The 12,313-nt window shown below is 33.7% G+C and overlaps 2 protein-coding genes across 6 annotated transcripts in view; one reads left to right on the top strand and one right to left on the bottom strand.

Annotated features, from left to right (window-relative positions):
* The window catches only part of hdac7a (histone deacetylase 7a), a 129,607-nt gene that overhangs the window by 51,831 nt on the left and 65,463 nt on the right, over positions 1 to 12,313 (bottom strand). For all 5 annotated transcript variants that reach the window (XM_051096163.1, XM_051096164.1, XM_051096165.1 and 2 more), the window contains 2 exons: positions 4,246 to 4,421; positions 3,877 to 3,964 (listed from right to left, as the gene is read on the bottom strand). In XM_051096163.1, coding sequence (XP_050952120.1) covers positions 3,877 to 3,964; positions 4,246 to 4,421 — 264 coding nt within the window. The remainder of the gene's footprint in view (positions 1 to 3,876; positions 3,965 to 4,245; positions 4,422 to 12,313) is intronic.
* mitfb (melanocyte inducing transcription factor b) overlaps positions 1 to 12,313 on the top strand; it is a 226,781-nt gene that overhangs the window by 185,413 nt on the left and 29,055 nt on the right. The gene's annotated exons all lie outside the window — the stretch shown is intronic.

Raw genomic sequence — 12,313 nt, 5'->3', positions numbered from 1 at the left:
CATGTTGACTCAGTGCCTCCCTGTCCTTCCAGAGCAGCCATTATATGGCGACTACGTCATGGTGGCTCTAACCAATATGGTCAATATTGACACGGTTACTGTTTGCGCCGAGGGATTAATTTTACCTCTCTGCAGGTGCTTTCTCTCACAACAATCATATCATCAGCTGTGATAAAAGACTCCAGCTGCAGTGAATTATCACAGTGCGAGAGACACTTGTGCATCACCTACATACATCTGACGTGGAAATGTGTGAGTAATTAGTTTTTGGGTTTTTTTTGGACAAGAACAGCATTGAGGATTACAGAAAATCATTATCTGTGTAATGCACAGTTGATCGAATAGAAAGGTGGTGGTAGAAGGTTTCAGACTCAGATGTTGTTTAACTGCAACATGACTCAAAAGGATAATTACTGCCCTCATTCTATGAAAAATAAACAACAACAAAAGTGGTATTAACGTTCGGCAGCGTGACCAAACACTGCAGCATGACACAGCTCTGGAGTGACTGAAGATGCTCATGATCACAATGGAGCAATTCTACTGGAAACACACACACTGTGCTGCTACAGACACACAGAGGGCAAAAGTGCAAAACCCCTACCTATCCTGTACTATACTTTACGGGCAAAGGTTTTGGGACACACCTCTTAATCACTGAATTCAGGTGTTTCAATCAGACTCATTGTCACAGGTATGTAAAATCTAGGTTCACTCTGCTCTGTGGAGTCACCAATCATGCTTGATTTGATGGAGGAGGGATGTAATAATAAGGGGCTGTTTTTCAGGGGTTGGGCTACAGACCCTTACTTTCAGTAAGGGGAAATCCTAATACGTGAGCATACCAAAACATTTTGGACACTGTTTTGGGCTTTTCGTCCAACATCAGTGCCTGACTTTACAAATGCTCTACTGGATGAATAGACCAATTTTGTGTTTGCAAACACTGATGATGTTTTTTGTGTCCTGAGCCTATCTGGTGGCAGAAAATGATAGTTTTTAGGTAAAAAATGCTTTTTTTACTTAGAATTTTTTTCTTGTTTCCAGCCAAAATATCTAAAAATTCTTAAATCAAGAAGGATTTTCTAGACAAGCGGAACTTGTTGTCTTGTTTTCAGAAAAAAGACATAAAATTTAAGTCAGTTTTTGCTTAGAACAAAAAAAATAATAATCTGCCAGTGGGGTAAGAAAAATAATCTTATCTCAAGCAGAAAACAAGAGTATTTTTCTTACCCCACTGGCAGATTATTTTACTTGTTTCAAGCAAAATCTCACTTAATATAGACTTGTTTTTTCTGAAAACAAGACAATAATTTTTGCTTGTCTAGAAAATCCTTCTTTTAGAATTTTGGCTGGAAACAGACAAAAAAAAATGTAAGTAAGAAAAGCATTTTTTGCAGTGCTATGGGAGCCATCAAAATTCTGGCTTTATTTTTCAAAAATTCTGGCTTTATTCTCACAATTCTGATAAGAAAAATCAACTCAAAGTAAATCAACAATTCTCCTCGTCTCGTAATCATGAGTTTATATCCTTCGGGCTTTTTTCCCCCCTCAGAATTGACAAACTCGCCATTGTTGAGTTAAATCGAGTCTGAACTAGGAGATATAAACTTGCATTTGCAAGAAAACAGTCAGTAATAGAACGACAGATAGAACAATATATGAAGAGTTCAGATGCAAAAGCCCCTAAATCAGTCTGACGTTTTTCTTTAAAATGAGCATTTCTTTCTGACTACTTTGTATGGGTTTCTATGTAAGTGCTGGTACTTCTGATTGGACTGAGGCTGGAATTTAGCGAGTGTGATGCATCACAATGTATCAGGAGCATTCACTCAGTATCATTATCTCATTTTTGACTGAGACGGCTTTTAGCTGGTTTTGAATCTGAACTTTTTATATACACACTGCCCTACAAAAGTTTGGAAACGCCCTTAGAAAAGTGGGGTTTTGGACAATATGAATCCTTTTTAACTTGTGATAATTTTGCACTGATAAGGGTCAACACAAACTATGTAAACATACTGTATTACATAAACAGTTTATACATAGAAAAAACGCTTGTTTCATCAAAACATCCAGCATTAGCAGCTATTACAGCTCTGCATAATCTGGGCCTAAATTCATTGTATTCTAAACTTAATTGGAAATCAATTAAGGTGTGCTGACCCAAAAATCTTTTAAAAACCTGGGCCAAGTTTAAACCAGTAACCAGGCATCACAGCTGGCAAAGGGGCATGTCTGACTTTGACATGTATATATTGCCATTATTATGTCATCAAAATGAAAATTATTATTGCTGGTCTTCAATGATAATGTCAAGTTACTAGTTAGTTAATGAATTTGCACCAAAAAAATGATGAGGATTTATGCTGATATCATCCAAAACCACACTTTGCCAGGGGTGTTTCCAAACTTTTGAAAGGGGAGGGTATATATATATATTAATATATCGTTCTATCTATCGTTCTATTATTGACATCCTGTTGTTCTATCGTTCTATCATCCACACTACCAGTCAAAAGTTTTTGAACAGTAAGATTTTTAATGTTTTTTAAAGTCTCGTCTGTTCACCAAGCCTGGATTTATTTGATCCAAAGTACAGCAAAAACAGTAACATTGTGAAATATTTTTACTATTTTAAATAACTGCTTTCTATTTGAATATATTTAAAAATGTAATTACTTCCTGAATTTTCCAGTCACATGATCCTTCAGAAATCATTCTAATATTCTGATATGCTAATCAAAAACATTTATTATTATTATTATTATTGAAAACAGTAGAATTTGTTCAGGTTTCTTTGATGAATAGAAAGTTCAGAGGAACAGCATTTACCTGAAATAGAAATCTTTTGTAACATTATAAATGTCTTAATCATCACTTTTGATCAATATAAGCATCCTTGCTAAATAAAATTATTTATTTATATAATGTTTTTTTACAATAAATAAATAAATTATAGTGACTCCAAGCTTTTGAATGTTACAAAACCTTTTTATTTTAGATAAATGCTGATTTTTGGATCTTTCTATTCATCAAAGAATCCTGAAAAAAATGTATTCAACTGTTTTAAATATTGATGATAATAATAATAACAGTAATAACAATAATAATACATCTTTCTTGAACAGCAAATCAGCATATTAGAATGATTTCTGAAGGATCATGTGACACGGAAAACTACAGTAATGATCTTTCTAGGTAATGTTTTAGTAACTTAGCGTAAAAGGAAAATGCATGTAAATAGGGTAACTATTTTTCAGTGCCATGAGATATATTAAAGTACTATGTTATTATATCCATCCATTCAAGTATGTCTACAAAAAGCCCAATGGTGTCATATAGTATAGTTTAATTATAGTAAATATGGTCTAGTATATATTGCAGCAACTGTCAGATCACTAGCAGAAGTGAGACAGTAAATACCCTTTATAGAACAACAGGGTTCCCATGTTCGGTGTAGACTCCTCCCATGTGTTTTCAACCACAAAGTTTTGTTTTTACTCTCAGAGCTATTTCCTGAGGCAGCCGTGGCCCTGTTTCAGTTGAGCTACTATTAAATAGGGTACTGGAACAATGTAGAAAAGTTTTCTCAGTCGATTTAGTTCATTTATAGTACTGCTTGTTCAGCCTCCACAACACGGCCTACTTGTACACCTGTTAGATTCTTCTTAGCTGAAGAAATGTGACAAACTAAAACAACAAATCTCTTTTTCGGGGGCTAAAGATCCCTATTAGTGACATTTGAGTGACAGCGTATGTTTGGTGACTAGGAGTAGTCATTCTTTTAGACATTCATCCATATTTGTTAAGCACAAACAGTATTAAGTCTCTGAACAGCAGTTATTTAAAGGTTACTGTGTGTGTGTCACTCACTTTGTTGACTCTTGTCCTTGTTTTTAAGTTGCTGTAGCTGTTGTTTCGCTAGTTCCTGATCTCGTAGATGCTGCTCCATGTTATACGGCTACAAAAAAAGAGGAGTCGTCAGTCTTCGTTATTCATAACAATGCTGATTAGTTTATCAAGCTCATTAAGTGCCTATTAATACACAAGCACCAGATAGCAGAAAAGAATCCGATTTCCCCATTTGTAAATAATGTTGAGTTTCTTGCACAGATTGATCATTTAGCCACAGACTAATTTTGTGCACTGTATTGCATGTATTGCAGTGGTATGACGGGTATCTTTGTCTCTGACTGCTCTCAGATCAGTGTGGTGTTTTAGAATGCTGTGTGCTACATGTACCTGTATGTGCTGCAGCTGCTGCTGGCTGTACTGGGAACAGTTATGCGGATTGAAGCCAATCAGCAGAGGGGGGTGCAGAGGGGACAGGAAGGCCGTGTCCGAACCCGGACGCACCAGACGCTCACCTACACGCAGGTCCATGGGAGCGGGGCCCGTGGGAGACGACACTGAGTCTTCTGGAAGCACAGAGACAGAAATTTATTACAGTGATGTTTTACAACTGACTATTATGAAGTAAGACCTTCAGAAACAGGAGAATAATATATTCATTTCAGGTCATACATACGCTTGATTCTTAATACTGTGTTGTTACCTGAATGATCCACAGCTGTGTTTTTTGTTTAGTGATAGTTGTTCATGAGTCCCTTGTTTGTCCTGAACAGTTAAACTGCCTGCTGATCTTCAGAAAAATCCTTTAGGTCCCACAAACTTGTTTTTTAGCATTTTTGTGTATTTGAACCTTTTCCAACAATGACTGTATGATTTTGAGATCCATCTTTTCACACTGAGGACAACTGAGGGACTCATATGCAACTATTACAGAAGGTTCAAACACTCACTGATGCTCCAGAAGGAAAAACCATGCATTAAGAGCCGGGGGAGTGAAAACTTTTGAACAAAATGAAGATTTTTCTTATTTTGCCTAAATATCATATTTTTTTTAAATACCAGAAGCTACAGAAGATACTTACATGTTTCCCAGAAGACAAAATAAGCAACATTTACCCTGATCCTCAAATTCCAAAAGTTTTCACACCCCAACTCTTAATGCATTGCATTTCTTTCTGAAGCATAACGTAATAGTTGCATATCCCTCAGTTGTCCTCAGTGTGAAAAGATGGATCTCAAAATCATGCAGTCATTGTTGCAAAAGGGTTCAAATACAGAAAAATGCTGAAAAACCAAAGAATTTGTGGGACCTGAAGGATTTTTCTGAAGAACAGCAGCAGTTTAACTGTTCTGGACAAACAAGGGACTCATGAACAACTATCACTAAACAAAAAACACAGCTGTGAATCATTCATGTAACAACACAGTCTTATGAATCAAGTGTATGTAAACTTTTAAACAGGATCATTTTTATAAATTCAACAATTATTTTCTCTTGTGGACTATCTGTAAACATCTTTTATGTGAAATATCTTATTTAGGTAAATACTAAATAAAAAATAATATTCATTTTGTATGATCCTTCTTATTTTGGTAAAAATAATGAACATTTAGCAGATTCTGCAAGGTGTATGTAAACTTTTGACCTCAACTGTATATATATGAAACCAAACTGCCATTCAAAATTAATAATTTAAAAATACAGCAAAGCAGTAATATTGTGAAATATTATTCTAATTATTCTCTTCTGCTCACCAAGGTTGCATTTATTTGATTAAAAATACAGTAAAAACAGCAAAATTGTGAAATATTATTACAATTTAAAAGAACTGTTTTCTATTTAAATATATTGTAAAATGTAATTTATTTCTGTGAGTCAAAGATGAATTTTCAGCATCATTACTCCAGTCTTCAGTGTCACTGATCCTTCAGAAATTATTCTAACATGCTGATTTGCAGCTCAAAAAAACATTTATAATTAATATAAATATTAAAAACATTTACAGTTTGTGGAAACTGTGATAGCAGAAAGTTCAAAAGAACATTTATTTTAAATAAAAATCTTTGGTGACATTATAAATGTCTTTAAATTCACTCTAGATCAATTTAATGACTTAACGCATCCATGCTGAATAAATATACTGATTTTTTTTTTTTTTTTAAACGAACTCAAACATTGAAACAATAGTGTACATTTCTTAAAATTCTGAAGTCTATTTTATGGGTGATTGTTATTATTTGCATTGTGACATTATTTTTATTTTCATTTTCACCTAAAATGCTCATTACCATAGATTGAGTGTCTTCTAAAATAGAATTATTAGCAGAATAGAATTTTTTTAAGTTCAAGGGTTCATATTCTAAATAATCATAAAATCTTCTTCTTTTTTTTTGCTGTCAAACATTCTTCACAGACTTTATAAAATTAATCAAAATATCGTCATAGTTACAGAGATTGTGATGACTTCCCCATGTGACAAATAGCCCTGGTTACCCTACATCATTTTGATTTAATAATTAGTGCAGGACATTTCTATTGTTGTAGAAACCAGAATAAAGCAGGTGAATATACAGAAAAGGAGAAAAGAGATGGAGAGAGAGAGAAGATGTGTGTATTAGCGCAAGCACATGTTCCAGTGTTTCCCTTACGGCACATTCCGCAGTGATATAAAGTCAGCCTGATTTCCATAACTTTTGCATGCTGCTTTAAGAATATTTGCATGGTACCAGTGACTCAATGGGACGGACTGCCTCACCCTCACATGGAGCAGACAGGAAAATCACAAAGCCGCCGTGTGCATGTATGTTGGTGCATATCAGGGCTCTCGCAGCACTGATGTCAGCCATGCTGGCTCACTGCCCAGGTAAAACCAGAGCGCTTGACAGATTTCTCATCCGAGGAGTTAAAAGTGCCATAGAGTTTACAGTATTTCCCAATTCTTTCCCACTTGTTTCCAACAAAGACTCCCAAAAATAGCTGTGTCTCCCACACTTGAGATCTAGTGCTTCAGAAATTGTGACTCATGCCCTTTTAACGGCCCAAAGCACACTTACTATTGTATTCCTGTGAATTGTGACTGCTTTGTCACCGTTACTTTGACACAAAAGTCACCGAACAAAAAGGCTTTTTACAGTAGACCAATCAGCAGTGGCGAAAATGACTCACAAATGACTTCAACCGGTGAGGAACAATATGTACCTCTGAGCTGGTGTGTTATGCAAGAGCAGCAAACTGAGAAACAGAATAAGAAATGAAATCAAATGAGGACTAATAATAAGAAATGCATCAAATCAGTATATTAGAATGATTTCTGAAGGATCATGTGACACTCAAGAGCTGAAAATTTGATTTTTTGCTTTGATCACAGGAGAAAATTACATTTTAAATTAATAAATAAAAAAAAAAAAAACAGTTAAAAATACGATTAAAGATGTGCTACAAATGTGCTTTTTTTCTGTTTTCATTTTCAGCATTCTCTAAGTTCAAAACATATTTTATGTTTATTTTTTTTAAATAGTAAACATTTATTTGATTAATAATATTTAATTCATATATTACATAATTTATTTTATTCAAATGTACTATTTTAGCAGATTTTAATAATATTAATCATATAGTTATATTATAAATGATTATTAAATAACAAAAATCTATGCATTAAAAAAGCTGGACAGGCTGATAATAAAGTACAAAATCCAATGTCAAAATATAATTAAACAAAATGAGTTGATGATATGTTAAAATCTATGATATATTTAAGACATTGTGGATTATATATATATATATAAAAAGCAATAAATTAATAATAAATATTTTTTTAAATTCTATTTTTAATATATTACAAAAGAAAACTGTTATTTAAAACTGTAATAATATTTCACAATAATCAACTTCTATTGTGTTATTAATCAAATAAATGCAGCTTTGGTAAAAATAAAAATTGTAATTATAATTTGTTTTATTTTATCAGATTTTAATAATATTAATTATATAATTATATTATTTATTATTATTAAATAAAAAATAACCTATGCACTGAAAAAGCTGGACAGGCTGATATTTAAGTACAAAATCCAATGTCAAAATATAATACAAAAATGTATAAACATTTATTTTTTCCGTTTATAATCAGGTACCATGTTCACTGAGTTAATGATGATATATTAAAATCTATGTTATATTTAAGCCATTGTGGATTATTTTATATGTTTATTTTTTACCTTTTTTACTGACTTTTAAAAATTCAGCCTTGCCATAAAATAAATAAATTATATTTTTAAATATATTACAAAAGAAAACTGTTATTTAAAACTGCAATGATATTTCACAATAAGTTTTTACTGTATTATTAATCAAATAATGCAGCCTTGGTAAACATAGGATACGTCTTTCAAAAAGAAAACAAAAAAAATACTTTTTTTAATGGTATGTTAATTATATACATTTAATAAATATTTTAATTATGTTTTATATAATTTATTTTATTATGATTTATTATATTATCAGATTTTAATAATATTAATAATACTATTTATTAGTATTAAGTAAAAAAATGCAGGCTGGACAGACCGATATTTAAGTACAAAATCCAATGTCAAAAATATGATAAAACATATAGGAAATATGTATTTTTTCTGTTTATAATTCATGTATCATGTTCACCGAGTTGATGATGTTAAAATCTATTGTTATATTCAAACCATTGTGGATTATTTTATATTACACGTATTTAAATATATTTCTAAAATGATAATATTGTCACATAACTGTTTTTACTGTATTTGTGATAAAAAAATGCAGCCTTGGTGAGCATACGGCATAAGTAATATCATCAAAAGTGGCGAGATGACGTATTAGGTTGAAGGTTAAGACGAGAAAACGTCACAGGAGCATCAGGAGAGCGTTCAAAAAGTGAACCGCAGTTGTGTACACGTCAAGGGATGTCCTGACATGTTCTGACACAGACCAGGATCTCCTCAGCCCCATTTTAGGATCTTGAAATGGAGAGGAGGAACATCTTGGCACCGCAACCCTGGATGCCAAACGTGTTTTGGGTTCCTGCTTCCCCTGAGCTCTCAACATCCAGCGTATTCCCACCCAGACGCGTACGCGATCCGCAGCGCTCCACACTGTATTCCAGGAAATAACACGACTCCCACATTTCTTTTTCCTCAGCATTCCCTTCCTGATAACACAACACGTACTATATTCCGCCCTGGATTATTCCAGCATTGCACTGCATTCCCAGAAATGACCTGTCGGCCCCGACTTGACAGCTTCAGGAAAGGAACTCGACGGAATTGAGCAATATGGTGTTTTCCGACCTCTGGAGCAGTACGGATATGAATAATCTTACCAAAAAAAGTGAAGTACTGCTATTATGGTAGCTTGTAAATCAATGAATATGGTACTCATTCAGTCCCAAATATGTTTATAATACCTGTTAAGGTAATTTATAGTATAATAAATAAATGTAACATATAAATAAAACATGCATATATGCGTGCGTGTGTGTGTGTGTATATTGAGGCAAGCGGTGTGTGTTTGTATGCATGCATTTTTTGTACTCCTACTCAGAATGGGAAACAATAGTGTAACTCTGAGCCAACTCAATAGAAACAGGCCAACAAATACACCAATAAAAGTGACAGACAAGCAGATGTGCAGCGGAATGCACACAGGAATGTGTGTGTGTGTGAGATGGGACATATTCCTTCAAGACTGTGAGACTGAGTGTCTGCAGGAAAAAATTTGTAAGTATGAATCTGCTTCTAAGGAAACTGTGAGTTGGTGAATATAATGTGAGAACGACAGGAAACTGAACTGGTTGTCAAATGGGAGAAATTACTTTAATTAAATCTTCATGAGCAAACACTTTCAGTTTCAAAATACACCATCATTCAAAGGTTTTGAGGTCAGAAAGCTTTTTTAAAAGAAATGAATACTTTTATTCAGCAAGGATGCATTAAAATGATCAAAAGTGACAGTAAAAACATTAATAATGTTATAAACGTTTTTGCCATTCATCAAAGAAACCTGAAAAAATACATCACGGTTTCCACAAAAATAGTAAGCAGCATAGCTGTTTTCAACATTGAACATAAATAAGCAGAAAATCATCATATTACAATGATTTCTGAGGATCATGTGACACTGAAGACTGGAGTAATGATTCTGAAAAATCAGCTTTGCGTCACAGGAATAAATTGCATATTAAAAGATATTCAAACAGAAAACAGTTCTTTTAAATTGTAATAATATTTCACAATTTTGCTGTTTTTACTGTATTTTTAATCAAATAAATCCAGCCTTGGTGAGCAGAAAAGTCTTAAATAAGTAATGCAATTGCTTAAAAAAGTATTTTGGAATAATAAAATACCATGGTATACCGCAGTAGATTTTTAGAGGTAACTGCTCGAAGGTAACTAATATGTATTATATGTACTACAAATATATTATATACTAGGGATGGGACGATAAATCGTTGCAACACGAATCGAGAAATGATTCAGCATCGATTCGAGATTTTCCGAACACATCGCGATTCTTTCTCAAATCGATTCTGAGCTTAGTTTTTAACAGCAAATGGCACTGCTTGCTTTAGAAACAGCCGTGCTCTGCTTGTTTCCAAATCCTTACACGCACTTGAACCTAAAATAATCATTTATACAATTTGAAAAGGTTGAAGCGAATTACATAGGTGTTCACAGTGGGCTGTGTTTACAATAATCTCACGTCATAAAAGCATAGTTCATTAAGTTGACAAAAGCAACTTAAACATTTAAAATATCAGTAACTGTTAAAATTAACACACTAACAAGAAACAATACTTCTACAGCTTTTATCAATCTGAGTTAATGCTACAAATGGACTCTTATTGTCAAGTGTCAATAGTCAAGCTAAAGATGGCCCTCTTTAAATATCTACACAAATTACATCATATGGATATTATGTATGTATGTATACTCTCACAGTTTAACTGCTTCTGTTCTAGAACACTTGAATATCTAATCAAAATAACAAAATATGTTTGTCACACACTGGGGAAAAGCGCAGCGTCTTGTCCTGGAGATCTCCTACCAGTTATCACCGGACACGTCGTGTTCAGTTCAAGTGGTGGTCAAATACTGTTTATTTAAATCACCAAATGGACATAAGTTCTTCAAGAATGATCAAAAAGTGGCATAGATGTGTTTGAAGTTCGGTGTCTAAAATAACAGAGGAAATGGAAAAGAGAAAGCACGATCTAGCTCTCAATCTGAAACATACGTTTTGCTATAAAATGCACAATATACACAATCTTCCAGCCCAGGGTGAAGTCTTTATGTACATTTACATCGATTTGGAACAGATATGCTGTATTTAATGTAAAACTGTGAATGGCGCTCTGTGACGCGGCATGATTTCTGTCGGCTAAATGAATGAACACCGTTTGCTGGCTTGAACACCACTGGCTTGAAATATGCTACGTGCTGGCTACTAAATGCATTCATGTGATCAGCCGCATATAAACTAATACAAATAGATGGTAACAATTAGAGGTCAACCAATGTATTGGTTTTGCTGATTAATCGGCACCGATAGTTGATTGGCGGAACTATCAGTTATCGGCAAAAATCCATGCCGATTTTTTTTCCAGTTTGGGTTTGTTGCTGTAGTGCATGTTTTCATGTCATTACTAAGCGATAAATTTGCACTACTAATGCAGCATCTAGTCAACAAAGTACTGAGTAATGATATGAAAACATGCACTATATTATACTATAGCACTATAGTTAGTTGTCAATGTTTTAAATTGAAATTCTGAAGTGTCCCGCTCTGTTCAGAGCGAAATATCACGTGTGTAAACAAACAGCATGTGATTTCAGTGATTCCGCCTCTAGAGGCTGCTCTCATTCTGTTTTCAGCCTCGGATGCAACCCCGAAAAACTATCGGCATGGATTTTGCCGATAACTGATAGTTCCGTCAATCAACTATCGTGCCGATTAATCGGCAAAACCGATACATCGGTCGACCTCTACTTTAGGTACACTTCAAATATCTTGCATTCAAAGACAGATATTATTTAAAGATCATACAATCTTCATCAATCGTGCCATTAAAACACATTTTAGGCTTAATGTTAAGAAATGTGCATTGTGCACAAGTAGTACTGCACATAAAGTTTAATTGCAGTTTTTTATGTCAGTAAGTCTCATGCAATGCCAGTAAATATGTTAATAGACTTGAATTATATATGATATAAAATAAATGCATTTAACATTCCTTTTTTACTAGGGTAGGTATCTGTTTTCCTTGAATGATGCAGACTCTTGCTCACTATTTGACTGCAGTTAATTACTTCCTGTAGCTGCCTGTTCATTATGCAGTGAGGAAGAAATGCTGGCACGTCAGAGATAATTTTAGGTTTTTGGTTTGCAATATCTCACTTGTTCATGTAATGCATGCAGAATATA

The sequence above is a fragment of the Labeo rohita genome, chromosome 23 (assembly GCF_022985175.1).
Source record: "Labeo rohita strain BAU-BD-2019 chromosome 23, IGBB_LRoh.1.0, whole genome shotgun sequence".
NCBI classification, from domain to species: Eukaryota; Metazoa; Chordata; class Actinopteri; order Cypriniformes; family Cyprinidae; genus Labeo; species Labeo rohita.
Note: the sequence above shows the minus strand (reverse complement) of the source record. Positions and strands in the feature narration are given on the sequence as shown.